We start from the raw sequence: 15561 nt of genomic DNA, 5'->3' as shown, positions 1-15561 counted from the left end.
TTAAACTGAACTCAGGCAAGCTGCAAAGAGGGCAGAATCAAGTAGGGGTCTCCTAGGATAAACAAATTCAAGAATCATGGGCCTGGCAATGGAGGGTTCAATGATTTATACTAAACAGATAAGCAGCATTAAACAACTTGCCAATCACACTGATCAACAATCAGATGTGAATTTTGTGGACAACAATATTCAACAGCTCATATTATTTCAAGGCTTTGTTCATCTTTAATTTTGACAAGTAATCATCGCATTTGGTGCTTTTTGTGATTTTCAATAGCTCTCCTCAGGGTCGTGTCCATTGAAAGGTCACACTGCTTCATATCTCCATTATCACATCCAACAACTGAATAAATGAATATAAATTAGCTTTGAAGAAATAACCTGAAAATGTTCACAGGATATAACAGTGCACATAATTTTTGTAATTATTTCAGGTCCTGGAACATTCACTTCAGCAACATCTGTTTTACACGGAAATGGAATTTTCTTCCTCCCTCTAAAGATAGTCAAAACAACAATGTTTTCCTACGAGTCGGGTACAATCAGCTCACCCCCATCTAAGAGAGCGTTAAAATTAAAAGTACGACAGAAACCACAGGATCAGTCTGGTCTAGCACCCACACCAAAAATACAATGGGGCATTTTGAATTTTTCTGATGAGGAAATGGTAAAATTTTCCTTCCCATCAAGGGTTATTACAGTGTGGAAAACATTACTGCAAACAAATACTGAAGCTGGAGTGAATCACATGATCTCAGAGGGAAATAGATAAACATGAGAAAAGTTAACAGGAAGAGAAAGTACAAAAATAAGATCTTAGAAAGCTCTGATGTAGAGTTACCACAGACAAAATGGATTGAATGAATGCCCTTGGTGATTCCATGAACGCTCAAACTTGCTAATTCATAACTTGGGAACATTTTTAGTTGTCAATTTGAAACAAGTACTATTATGTGCTCTATATATAAATGAATGAAAATCATTCTCTTACTATAAAGTAAAACATCTCAAAATAGTCTCTTATGAACAAGATGATCTAAAAGCTTACTTGGGCCACAGCACAAGGAACCCAGCATCATTATCCATTCACAACAAAAGAATCTACTAAAACAGCTTGTGCCAAAATCCAGTGCCATAGTTACACTCAGGGCAAGTATCCATACCGATATATTGAACTCAGCTACCTTAGTGTCACATACGTCCGTGCAGGCAAAAACAATTCTTCCATATTTATTTGGTACAAGAAAAGACTGAACTTAGACAATGAGAACTGATGTTAAATAGGGCAGCTGGTAGGAGCACAGGGAGGTAATTTAATTCTAAATCTGAGAAGTTTATAGCAGCATGTGCTTGAATCAGTACTGTCATTAAGAACTCCCAAAATCATCACCAATTCAGAAAAAGTAACCTTGTCAATTTTCAGTGGCAATTCATTGTGAACCTAGCTGGTTTGTGAACCACAGGCAACCTGTGAACTCAATAAATAAAGCAAAATATAAATACAAAATAAAGCCTAGTTAGCCAAATATAAAAGGTTACAAGGTTAAAATATGAGAACTGCAAAAGACCTGCCATCATGGATACAGTATGCCTGTCCATGTAACAATATAATTAAAATTAAAGAGCCCAAGAGCAATGATGGAATGCAGTATCAAATTTGCACTGGTGCATCAGATTTGTTTATTCTACAAACATGAGATTTTCTGCACATACCAGAACTTATTTCAATCTAGAAGAACTTAAAACCCAAGAGTTGGTGCTAAACATTTTTTTTCAATCAGTCCCTCACACCACATGGTACTTCTCACTCCACAATTAATTTAATATGCTTTGTCCCTTTGTGGCTGCCTTCCCTTCTGGTTTCTCCATTAAGAACCTTTGTCCATTTTCTCTATACTACCATCTGTCATGTTGAGTCTGTGGCCATCCTCACACACAAGGGCAGGCCAATTGTCACAAGCAATATTTCAGTTCAAAAGCATCTGTGGGTTTGAACATCTGACCTTTTAAGAATGCAACATAAGAAAACCACACATAGGTTTTTGAGGTGCCTATGGACTTCTGAACAAAACAGTAAATGAAGGCTTACTATGGCCTGCTGTACCAGTTTTAAAATTAACCAGATAAATAAATCCTGTTGAAGAGTGGAGAGCAAAAGAGTACATGACCAAGTACAAGTGAGAGTGGGTGAGAAATTCTCATGTCTGCAATGGATTTGAGCAGAGATAAAATTATTTTGCTGCAACCCCATTGCCACATCAGCCTCCTCCCATTATTAGTTTACTTAAGAATTGTTTTTAATTGTAACTGCAATTTTATTTTACTTTATGTACAGGTTTTCCTTCCAGGTTTGCATTGTGCTTTGTAAGTCACACAAATGCCAGCAATGATGGTAACATCATGGCTACACGACACGAAAATAAACAGTGATTCTGTGTTCTCGTGTAGCCTCATGCAGCAAACCATGGAAAGAATCAGGGACAATCAGCACATTTGTTGAACTTCTCTCAAACTCCTTTTTAAAATGTAGATATTTTAAGTCTCCACTCCAATTCCAAGTCAAAGCCATATAGTCTTAAGCATGTAATACTTGCATGTGACATGGGTAAGTGTTTTGGTCAGTGTTCCTTCGAGAAAATATTCAAATATCAATGATTCTGAAGATTCATGCGTTAATGAAATAAATTGGGATTAATACACACCTAAGTGGTATTAAATTAGACAATGTTTCGCTTAAGACTCTGGCACAATGTTCATCAGAAATTTATACACTTGCACTTCATTTACACAAAAAAACATTTGGAAACCAAAACCTTGAATTTACACAGAAACAGAGAATACAGAAACACACAAGAGATCCTACATCACCTGTGGAAAAAGGGTTAGCATTTCGGGTTGAGGAAAGGCCATCACCCTGAAACATTAATTCTGTTTCTCTCCATAGATGCTGCCTGACCCATTGAGTATTTGCAGCATTCTCTGTTTTCATTTCAGATTTCCAGCGTCCAGTATTTTGCTTTTGGGCCTGAATTCATATAGTTCACAGGGGCAGTCTACAGCATTTCAGATACAATGAATCATTCTGAAGTCCGGTCAGTTATGCAGATGAACGTAGGAGCCATTCTGCACAAAGCAATGTACTAAAAACAGCTGCATGATAAAACACTAGTTACTTTCATTTTTGACAGCATTAATTGAGGAAGGAATAGGAGAATTCTTGCCTTTCCTTGGATAGTGTCATTAAATCTTTCACGAGTAGCACCTATCTGAATGTAAAATTTGTAGACAGAGCATCGGCACAACTCAAGTATGAGTCTATGTTTTGCGTTCAAATTCTAAATGAAGTTAAATCTACAACTTTCAGACTCAAGGTGAGTGTCACCAATGCTCATACAAAAAAAAAATCACAATTAATACTTTGTTGCCTCTGATAGTCTGAGCAGTGACGAGGGGCAGCTGGAGACCTATAATTGGCCCTATATCCTCCAAGTTGCCATACAATGACAGCCCTGGGGCTTGGCCTAAATAGCCAAGTGGTTATGGTACTGGGCTTGTAACCCCAAGATCAAGAGTTCAGATCTCGCAATGGCAAACTATGAATCAAGAGTTCGAATCTCACAATGGCAAACTATGAAACAATGTAACTTCATCTGAAACAGATGGAAACGGGTTTGTACTCGAAAGAGTTACAATGACAGCCCTGTCCCTGAGCCCACTCTCCTCCTCCTCCTTGGTTAGTGTACGAGCTCAGCTGTAACATCACTTGTATTCGAGCAACCTACTAACATCGATTGTTGAGCACCTGCATGAATAACCATCTAGGAGGGGTTAAGAGGATGGAGCCATGGAACCATAAGCCAGTGTTAACACATTCAAGAAACATGTCAAAAAATAATCATCTGCTAAAATATCAGCTTGACCCTTTGGTAGCGTTGTCATAAGGCAGAGCAATAAAATCCCATTACCATCCCGAGTATGTAACCTATGCTAACATTTCAATGCTATATTGTCAGAGGTGCCACTAAAAATGACCTCATCTACTCAGTCGCCATAAAAACCCTAAGTACCCGGTGCCCTGGACAACATTCCTCACTCAACCAAAAACAGATTTATCTAAAACAAAAACAGAATTACCTGGAAAAACTCAGCAGGTTTGGCAGCATTGGCGGAAAAGAAACGAGTTGATGTTTCAAGTCATGACCCTTCAACAGAACTGAGTGAATATTAGGAGAGGGGTGTAAGCTGGTTTAAGGTGGAGTTGGGGGCGGAGGTGGTGTGGTTGTAGGGACAAGCAAGCATAGGAGCAGATAATCAAAAGATGTCACAGACAAAAGAACAAAGGTGTTGAAGGTGGCGATATTATCTAAACGAATGTGCTAATTAAGAATGGATGGCAGGGCACTCAAGGTACAGCTCTGGGGGGGGGGGGGGGCGGGTAAAAAGACTAGCAGGGCATACAAGTTTTAAAAATAATGGAAATAGGTGGGAAAAGAAAAATCTATATAAATTATTGGAAAAAACAAAAGGAAGGGGGAAGAAACGGAATGGGGGTGGGGATGGAGGAGGAAGTTCAGGATCTAAAGTTGTTGAATTCAATATTCAGTCCAGAAGGCTGTAAAGTACCCAGTCAGAAGATGAGGTGCTGTTCCTCCAGTTTGCATTGAGCTTCACTGGAACAATGCAGCAAGCCAAGGACAGACATGTGGGCAAGAGAGCAGGGTGGACTGTTAAAATGGCAAGCGACAGGGAGGTTTGAGTCCTTCTAACGGACAGACCGCAGGTATTCTGCAAAGTGGTCGCCCAGTTTACGTTTGGTCTCTAAATTTAGAGGAAACCACATTGGGAGCAACGAATGCAGTAGACTAAGTTGGGGGAAATGCAAGTGAAATGCTGCTTCACTTGAAAGGAGTGTTTGGGCCCTTGGACTGTGAGGAGAGAGGAAGGAAAGGGGCAGGTGTTGCATCTTTTGCGTGGGCATGGGGAGGTGCCATAGGTAGGGGTTGAGGAGTAGGGGGTGATGGAGGAGTGGACCAGGGTTTCCTGGAGGGAATGATCCCTACAGAATGCCGCTGGGGGGGGGGGGGGGGGGGGGGGGGTGAAGGGAAGACATGTTTGGTGGTGGCATCATGCTGGAGTTGGCGGAAATGGCGGAGGATGATCCTTTGAATGCGGAGGCTGGTGGGGTGATAAGTGAGGACAAGGGGGACCCTACCATGTTTCTGGGAGGGAGAAGGCATGAGGGCGGATGCGCGGGAGATGGGCCGGACCCTGTCAACCACCGTGGGTGAAAAACCACGGTTAAGGAAGAAGGAGGATACGTCAGAGGAACTGTTTTTGAAGGTAGCATCATCAGAACAGATGCAACGGAGGCGAAGGAACTGAGAGAATGGGATGGAGTCCTTACAGGGAGCGGGATGTGAGGAGCTGTGGGAGTCGGTAGGCTTGTAATGGATATTGGTGGACAGTCTATCACCAGAGATTGAGACAGAAAGGTCAAGGAAGGGAAGTGTCAGAGATGGACCATGTGAAAATGATGGAGGGGTAGAGATTGGAAGCAAAACTAATAAATTTTTCCAAGTCCCGACAAGAGCATGAAGCAGCACCGAAGTAATCATCGATGTACCAGAGAAAGAGTTGTGGGAGGGGGCCGGAGTAGGACTGGAACAAGGAATGTTCCACATACCCCATAAAGAGACAGGCGTAGCTGGGGCCCATGGGGGTACCCATAGCCACACCTCTTATTTGGAGGAAGTGAGAGGAGTTAAAGGAGAAATTGTTCAGCGTGAGAACAAGTTCAGCCAGACGGAGGAGAGTAGTGGTGGATGGGGATTGTTCGGGCCTCTGTTCGAGGAAGAAGCTAAGGGCCCTCAGTCCATCCTGGTGGGGGATGGAGGTGTAGAGGGATTGGACTTCCATGGTGAAGAGGAAGCAGTTGGGGCCAGGGAACTGGAAATTGTTGATGTGACGTAAGGTGTCAGAGGAATCACGGATGTAGGTGGGAAGGGACTGGACAAGGGGAGAGAGAAGGGAGTCAAGATAAAGAGAAATGAGTTCCATGGGGCAGGAACCAGCTGACACAATCGGTTTACCAGGACAGTTCTGTTTGTGGATTTTGGGTAGGAGGTAGAAGCGGGCCGTCCGAGGTTGGGCAACGATTAGGTTGGAAGCTGTGGGAGGAAGATCTCCAGAGGATATGAGGTCAGTGATGGTCCTGTAGAAAATGGCTCAATGTTCAGTGGTGGGGTCATAGTCCAGGGAGAGGTAGGAGGAAGTGTCTGTGAGTTGACGCTCAGCCTCCGCGAGGTAGAGGTCAGTGCGCCAGACTACAACAGCACCGCCCTTGTCAGTGGGTTTTATCACATTTGCTGACTGTGTGCAAAATGGTTGCCACTTTGCCAACATAACAATCATGATTAAAAAATAAATAAAAATGGAGGTAATGCACATGAAGCAGTTTGATATATCCTGGTGATGTGAAAGATACTAAAATGCACATTACTTCTTTGAAACATAAAAGCTAATGCAGCAGTTATATTCTAGGAAAAAAACTACAAACCTAAAGAACCAGGAGACAGTCAAAAAGTGGGTAGTTTCAACACCTACAGCCAGTGCTTCAAAAGATTACAGACCCTGTCTAATGCAGCTCTGAGGCATGAATGAGGTACCCGAATAGGTTCTACAGCTCTATAAACAATAACTGTACCCAAATACACAATAGTCACAATAAAAAACTCCTATACACTTTTAAAAACATTTTATTTGGAAATCAATTTTCCAAACCCTGTCATGTGCAATGCCTTTCTCAGTCCCATAAAGCAGCCATAGAAAATTGTGAGCTGTAAGAGTTGCAAATGCAATAACTCTGACATTGTCAATCCAGTTCAAGTGAAGTGAAAACAAAGCCCAAGTACGCACATGCACAATGACATTGGTGGAAAAAGAACAGATGAGGAAGGGCAGCTGAATTCAGCTATTTAGAATTCTAGGTTGTCCCTCTCATATTACTGTATTTCATTATTTCTAGTTGATTCCAGGACTTCCATCTCCATCCCTCAGCAGATAAATCAACTGATCATCTGAACAAAAAGCCTCCTCCTGACATTAGTACTAAAGGTACCTTTTACTAGTTTGAACCTGTGTCACCTTGTTCTACACCCACAGGTTTATTGGAATCCCAGATTAACATTTTAATTACTAATTTAATTAACCTACCAATTACTATCTTATCAGCAAGGTCACCTTTCAGATGCTTTCTCGTCTTTCTCCAGAATTCAGACATAAACCAAGTGGCCCTTCTCAAAGCTGCCTCCAATGCTTGAAAGACTCCTTCATTTCTTCTCCAGCAAAATTGGACACAGAACTCAGGTGTGGTGCGATCGGAACATTATACTCTTTGAACACAGTTTCCTTTGATTTGTATTCTCCAATTTGGTTATTATAGTTCAATAATTTTCTTTGCTTTGTTTGCTGCTCTGTACTGTGATATATTGAGTGCCAAGTCTATCAAGAGGTGAACATGAACAGCATGTAGAGTGCACTCTGCAAACGATACAAAGTATATTCAATGAGAGCAACAAATAATGTACCGTTGTTTATACCCACGAACAATTATTAAGGGTATTTTGCTGTATTTCTGAAGAAATAGGGTCTAACTTAAACCATTTCACCAATGCCCTGTGATTATTTGTGGTGAATTGCACATCACACTTCTTGCCAGCATATGGGCATAAAAACAGAAAAAAGTGAAGGATGGGAAAAGGTCCTTCAGCCCATTGAAGTTCATCCTTCTAGTTATCCAATGCTACCTTTATACCAAGTGAATTTTTAACACAGCTGTTTTGTCTCTACCACCCTGACTGCAAAATCAATTCAAACATTAAATTGCTGCCCTCTGATCATAAAACCACATAAAGTATGTCACTCAAGTGTTTTACATACCTAGTTGCTAAAGAATGTACTTCCCAGGCTAACTCTTCACAGCAGTGTTGAGGAAGTGCTGTTTTTCAAATGAAATGTTAAACCAAGGACCCAAGATCCCATGACACTATTTGAAGAGCAGATGAATCCTTGTCAACATTTATTTCTTAACCAAATCGCACTTATACAGATTTTTGTGTCATTTATCTCTCACACTATTGCTGGGACTAGACTGTGCACAAATTGGCTGCCATGTTTTCCTATGTTACTAAAGGTTACAATACTTCTAAAGTTATTAATTGGTTATTTTGCACTTTGGGAGGTCCTGAAGATGTGAAAGTGCTATGTAAATGCACTATTTCTTTCCTTTCCTAATGCTATGATATTAGATCCCTGTACTCCTACACTTACTACAGATATAAAAGACTATATAATTCCGAAATAAGTTATTGTGCACCATTTTTACTTCTCTAAGGAAAAGAATGCAGCACTTATTGGAGTGAAGGGCAGCCAATGTTGATGCTAAAATAGGGAACATCTTTTCCAGCCTTTATAATGTTTCATGGAAAGGATTTTAGAACCAGTGAACCAGGAGGCTACTGTTTGACCATTTGTGTCAGTGCCAGTTCTTTGCTGAAGCGATTCAAAACCAATCTCACAGCATAACTCTCACTCATTACCCTGTATCGTCCCTAATCCAGAACTTTGAAAAGGGAGATTTAGAAACATGATCAATGGATGTCCGTAATAAATTCAATGCACCATCATACATTTGATATAAATTATCTTCTGCGGCAGGTCTATGGGCAGTGCGCTCAACTCATGACATCAATGAGAAGCTTCATGATATCGCTGGAGAGTTGGCACTAGATAGAATATCCAACAAGTGGTTTGAAACCATAAACCTAAAAAACAAAGGCAGCCTAACAAGCAACAGTATTCAGATAGGCCCTTTTAAAATTATGTGCAAATTGAATCTCTCTAAATCAGAAAAAAGTATCCCAAGCAGTGGCAAATGTCCAATTATACCCAGTACATGGTCTTTTGGATTAAACATGCACACCTAAATTCAAAACCACGTTTTTCTTCCTAAAGTGTGCAAAGTTCTCTCAAGTCAGTCAGCGAACTTACCTAGGACCATATAACAGTGAAGCCCGACTTGGATCCATGCTTTGTGCCAAGTTAGATGCACTACAACTGGCCTCAGTGGCTTGACTAAGCGAACTAAAAGTTAACTTGCACCCGTTTGTTATCCAGCGGCCTTTGTTGAAAGAGCACATGCTGACCCTGGAGGATGCCAGGATTGAGTGCATGCATGATAGAATGCTGACAGTCATACAAGGCTCATACATGGATAACAGCCACAATAATGGCAGTGTCCAAAGGTATCCATGCCTTTGCAACCCTAATTTACTACAGTATCAATTGCTTTAGAGAAAACGGGCAGGAGAAAAAAGTGTTACTCCCAGTCTCTGCACGATTCCTCTTAAAAATGCTCTTTTTTAATGACCCTTTTGAATTGGTTTTTAAGTGTGCAAAATAGTTCATGGTAACACACCTTTCTTCACTCCCTGGTCTGCCTTTGTGTACCCAGAAACTCACCATCCTGGAAAATGCATGTGTAAACTTGCATCAGGCCACAGCGCAACAAATGCAATGTGCTAAGTTGTTAATAAAAGCATACAAAACAGTTGGTGTAGAATATGCTGCAAATCACAACATACTCTTGCCATAGACACAAAGAAAAAGAGTTGCTACAATTAAAATGAATTTACTGGCACTCAAATTCAAGTATTTGGTTGGTAAATGCTGTACTGCCAGATGAACAATTCTCCCAAGTCTGCTATTATTTATCAATCAGGTGGTAATTTTACACTTTTTAAAAAGTTGCACATTTTTCCTAAAAAGATTGGTCTCAATGGAAAACAATAAAAGGGAATAGGCATACAAGTGGCATTTATATAGCCTCTGTAACACAGAACAACACCCTAAGGCAACTTGAGTCACGACACAAACAATGCCATGCCAAACAAGAAATTCCAAAAGCATGCAGATGTGTTGGAGGAGGACGGTGCGATTAACAACAGTGAAGCTGACAAAGGAATAATGCACCAGTCAGAGAACACAGCTCATGACTTGAATTTGGGAGGGGTGAAAATCTGGAGAGATTCATACAGGCAGTTGCAGCAGAATTGGGTACATCTTTAGGAAACAATTTTCAAGAACACTGGAAACTGCGTAAAGAGTTCGTGTGTTAATGCTGGGTATATTTCATAAGTGCTATTGAACAATGTCATTTTGTTAACTGCTGACAGTTTTTAACAATTAAAAGGACATGGAGGACGACTGAAGGGATGCTCCTATCTCTATTTATATATATTAGAGCTGCCATTTTGATCCAACCACAGGCAGCTGAGACACATCAGGGAATATGTATGGCCAGAATGATAAAGGCTGCGACTATATAGCTGTTTCAGTGTTACAGGATAAATAGCAAGCATTAAACCGGTCATTAATAATCAGCCAGAGTGTCAATGAAAGTCCTTCTCCTGGCATTCGCATCAGCTGGTTGGAAAAATAGGAGTTAACATATTCCTGATGGATAGCAGCAATTCCTGCTGGAAGAGTGCATATGAGGGCATGTGGCAAGTACAGGCACAGTCTCATTGTCAAACAGCTTGCTGTCTAAGCTGACACATGTTGAAATGGACACCTGTGTGAGCAACTGAATGTTGCCCATGGAAATACATCCAAGGGTAATCTTCAAAAGTTCATTCATTTAAAAAAAAAATTCCCTTTTATTTGGATAAAGTTGCCTTATTTAGCTGATTGTTAGCCTACAAATCAGCAAACAGCACAGGAATCTGTTATATTACAAAAGGTTCTTAAACTACATGCAAAAACCACAAAAACCTTGCTGAATTGCATAGTTCATTTCTGCCCAGGTATTTCTAGAGATTTTAGAAAATCTGGAAGTAAGTTCTCAGCAATTGAGAATTACAGCACAAACTTTTAATGCATCAGTGCTGATTTTAACAGCTCATGCTGAACTTATGTGCAAAGCAGTAATAATTTTAAATTAGTTAAGATGTAATTATGTTATTAGCCGTAAGTCCACAAAGGACCATAGGCGTCCTTCTCTGTTAAGAGAGACACAAGCGGTTATACAGCTTGAGGGGCACCACTCAATGTGGGGCAAGGCAAGGAGGCAGGCCTCCATGAACTATCAGCCAGTACAGTGATTGAACCTGTGCTGTTGGTGTCATTCTGCAACACAATCTAGCCATCTTAGCTAACCAATACCCCACAAATCAGTTAAAATGAGTAACAATTAAGCAAGTGATGCTTACAGGCCACCTCAAGTCCTCAGAGATCTCAAAGGTTATTAATGGCAAAGTTCTAATATGTATTTTTATATAACTGACATTTAATTAGATAACGTGTTTTGAACCTCCATGTAGTATTAACCCACCTTTTTTAAATTTTACATAAAAAGATGGAGTTTAGGATCAACTGAAGATACAATTTATTCCAATGGCAGACAAATGATTCACAAAAAAAAGTACAACTGGTGAATTTCAACATGACCTCACGTTTACAAATGATTGGTTTGGAATGAGTGGTTCAAGGAGGTATTGAAATCAACCAGTTTTGAAAAACATCCATGCTTACAAACAAAAGGAGTGCAAATAGAAAAAAACTATAGTAAAACATTTAATGCTTCACAGACTGAGGACATTTCGCATTAATTCTAAAGGTGCAATTAGAATTTATACTCATCCTTAGCAGGCATATGAAGCTGCTTTCAATATAAATTTATCAACTCAGTGGTTTAAATTTAAAAGTAAGGTTTGGGAAGGACAATAACATGTTATGCAGTTTCTTGAAACTTTTAATTAATTGGATGATGTGCTTAAGAGTTAATACTTAAATTCTACAGTTAAGAATTTCTAACCAAGTTGATTCTGTAGCAAGTATTTTTATCTTTACGTAAAAGTTTGAAAAGCAACAAGCTACAAATGCTGAAGATCCAAAACAAAAACAGAAACCGCTGGACACACTCAGATTAGGCAGCAACGAAGAAGCACAGTTCAATCCAACCCTCTGCGTATATATAAAGTATGTCTCTACTTTTAAACCTCAAGCATTCTCAAGTCAGGTAATGATCATTAGCATACAGTTCCACTCTGTCCCAACAATGAGTCTTAACCAAACTTTACGCACCAACTGCCAATGGGGCACTTCCATTTGCTGCACAACAGATCCCTCTGGGTAGCAATGAAAGACTGATTTTCAACAAATGATGGTGTTTTGTGTTGTGGGTTTGCATGAAATAGGGCAAGGCAAAATAATTCAAACCCATTTCAATTCGGGCTGCTGCAGTGTGCAATGAGAAATCCACTTATTGTGCACACACGTTCCTGTTCATGGAACACATTAGAACTACACTGAAGTAAACATCTAACTCCTCAAAGTAGGTATTATAGCCAACTTCAGGTTGATGGTTAATTCAACTAATAAAAAAGTTACACATCCAAATGATCACTAATGCATTTGGATGGAATATGCACTTGCGTCTGCTATACAGAAGACAGAAAAATGGACAAACGTGCATTTATACATAATGTCTTTTACATCCACTGGATATGCCAAAGCTCTTCAGTTAATTCAAAGAAACAAAATAGTATAGTACAGGTGGTGGTCACTTGGCCCACTGAGTCTTTCAAACAGCAACCCAGTTATTCCCACGCCCCTGCTCTTCCCCAAATTCCTACAATGCTTTCCTCTTTTTGAAGGCTGTATCCAGCATGCTATTAGGCAGTGCTTTAGAATCCTAGCCATTCGCTGCACATAAAAGTATTCCCTCCAGTTGTTGACCCTTCAGCCAATGGATACAGTTTCCCTTTATTTACTCCATCTAAACCATTCAGGACACTTCCATAAAATCCTCCCTTTGAAACAACCCCAGCCTCTCTAGTCTAACCATGCCATTTTCATCCCCTATTCCTGGAATTATTCTAATAAATCTTTTGCCTTCTCTGTCCAAAGCCTTCATGTCCTTTCTGAAGTGTGGGGCCCAGAACAGGACAAAATACTCCAGCTGGGGCTCAACTAGGAACAAGAGTAGGCCAAATAGCCCGAGCCTATCCAACCATTCAATGAGATCATGGCTGATCTGGTACCTAACCCCATTTGCTCACCATTTCCCTATATGCCTCAACACCTTTCCTTCGTAAAAATTGAACAATCTCAGGTTCAGAAGGAAGTTCCAAATTTCTACCACCCTTTCTGTGTAGGAGTGTTTCCTAATTTCACTCCTGAAAGGTCTGGTTCTAATTTTTAGACCCTAGTCCTAAATTCTGTAACCAGCAGAAATAGTTCCCATCTACACCATATGTTCCTTATAATATCTAGAAAACTTAAACCATATAACCTCTCAACCTTCTAAATTCCAGGAAATATAACATAAAATTTCTCCTCACAATTTAACTCTTAGCATTCAGGTAAGTCTACAGTGTCCTCCCTCCAAGGCCAATATCTGTTTCCAAAGATCTGGTGCCCAGAACTTCCCCAGTATCCAGATGTAGTCTAGCCAGGGCTTTGTATAGCTTGACACGGCTTCTAAACTTTTCATGTTTATTCTCAGTTTTAACACAGTTACAAATTGAACAATAAGATAAGTGACCAAATAATAGTCTTAGTGATGTTGGTTGAGGGAGTTTGAGGGATACCAGAAGAACCCCCTTGCTCCTCTTCAATAGTGCCATGGGATCTTATACATTCCTGAGATAACAGTAAGGGATTCAGCTTAACATTCCATCCAAAGACAGCACTTTTGAAGGTGCAACACTCCTTCAGTATTGCACCAAAATGCTGTCCTGGATTGTGTGCTCTCAACTCTGGAATGGAACTGAACCTACATCCTTCCAATGCATATATCCTGCTGCTGAGCCAATATTGTTCCAAAGCACTTTCACAGCCAATGAATTCCTTTTGAAGTGTAGGCACTGTTGTTACCTAGACAAACATATTAGCCAATTTGAACAATTTGCACGCATTAAAAGTACCACAAACAACTGTTTTGGTGATCCTGTTGGCCAGGGCATAATGTGAACCAGGAAAATTCAGGATATCTGCTTGACATAAAATACTCAACAATATCTTGTATCTACATACGTGGTAAACGTTTATTATCTATACTCTCACAATCACAAGATCAAGACAGATAAGAAACACAATCTTCCTTTCTCTTCCCCCACCACCCCAATTAGAATGCTTATCAGACTCTTAAATGCTCAAGATTAAATGCTCAAGATAGTTTTGTCTAACCTACCCAAAAGTAGTGTTCATTACTCTTTGAAGACATTTTTCCAGGTCGAAATCCATTTTTCACCAGACTGGTGCCATATCGTGTCTAACCAGATTTAAGCTTTCTGTATTGCTTTATTTATGTACTTTCACAAGGACCTCTTACAGACACTTTTATTTCAAGGGAAAAACGTACCAGTTCCTGTAGTCTTCCTCCATACCTTCAATCCTGGCTCTTCTCTGCACCCCCTTAAAGGGCCTGAATATTTCCCTTTGCTCCTAACCAAAACTTGTCACAGCACTCAACGTACAGACTGATTAGTGCCAGATCTACACTTTCAGCATTACATCCTGTGACATTTACTCTGCCGATGTAACAATATAGCAGAGTATTTTGTTTCTTTTTATTACAGCTTATTCTAGGTTTCACATTCTGCACCATATTGCACTGCACTTTATTAACCGTGTGGTAACTTTCTGAATGAATAAAATGTCTCTGAGCTTGTTGGAGATTATGCAGTCTACATTTCAAGAGCAATTTCTCCATCAAATTTCACTCCAAGTGATAAATTTACCTGCAGCTCAGCGCAAAGTTTGAATCTGAACCGATTCTGCGTGCTCTATTCTAGTGCTGTCCACCAAGGTAGGATTTTCCCCCTGCATTGTGCTCATTTAGCGTGGCACTCGCAGTTTGGCGTTTGTTTTCATTGAAAAAAAATTACAACTCTTTTCTGTTGCTTGCTCCTGCGGTACTGTCCCCACTGCGCATGCTCTCCTCACAGACCCTTATCCAGAGCCCCTCAGCTCACCAAAGAAAAATAACACGAAACGGTCAATTCCCGCTTCCCAGCGGGTTACCTGCTGCCGCTGGCCCCCCTTCCATCCCATAGACTGCGTGTGAGAACGGATTTCCCCGGGTGAAGAGGCTCAATCCCCGCGTCCTCCCCACGGAGCAACTCCACTCCACAACACAACACGCACACTGACACCGAGCATGCGCCGCCCGGGCACTCGCTCCTGGGCCGCTCCTGCGCACGCGCCATACAAGGTCCGCCCCCTCACCGTGCAGCCCAGCTCTCCCAGCTACGCATGTGCCAAACGTACACCGCCTCTTTCTCTTCCTCCCCACCCCACCCGTGTAAAGACGCATACGTCACTCTGCAATGTCAACACGCATCTGGAGACGGCAGGAAAGACAGGAGGGTAGCACCGCATTGCGGACACTGCAGGAACAGCAGTGAGTGGTTTATGCTGCAGGAGTGCACTCCTCAAACTTAGTGCGTGCAAACATGGGCAGGTGAAAATGCAGCGAGTATAGACACCACCGTATCAATG

At 40.9% G+C, this 15561-nt stretch overlaps 1 protein-coding gene across 1 annotated transcript in view; it reads right to left on the bottom strand.

The window, feature by feature from the left end:
• Positions 1-15197, bottom strand: part of LOC121291401 (protein argonaute-1) — a 122216-nt gene extending 107019 nt beyond the window's left edge. The window contains exon 1 of the mRNA XM_041212512.1: positions 15085-15197. Coding sequence (XP_041068446.1) covers positions 15085-15109 — 25 coding nt within the window. The 5' untranslated portion in view covers positions 15110-15197. The remainder of the gene's footprint in view (positions 1-15084) is intronic.
• Between the last annotated feature and the right edge of the window lie 364 nt (positions 15198-15561).

This window comes from Carcharodon carcharias, chromosome 19, assembly GCF_017639515.1.
Source record: "Carcharodon carcharias isolate sCarCar2 chromosome 19, sCarCar2.pri, whole genome shotgun sequence".
NCBI lineage: Eukaryota > Metazoa > Chordata > Chondrichthyes > Lamniformes > Lamnidae > Carcharodon > Carcharodon carcharias.
Note: the sequence above shows the minus strand (reverse complement) of the source record. Positions and strands in the feature narration are given on the sequence as shown.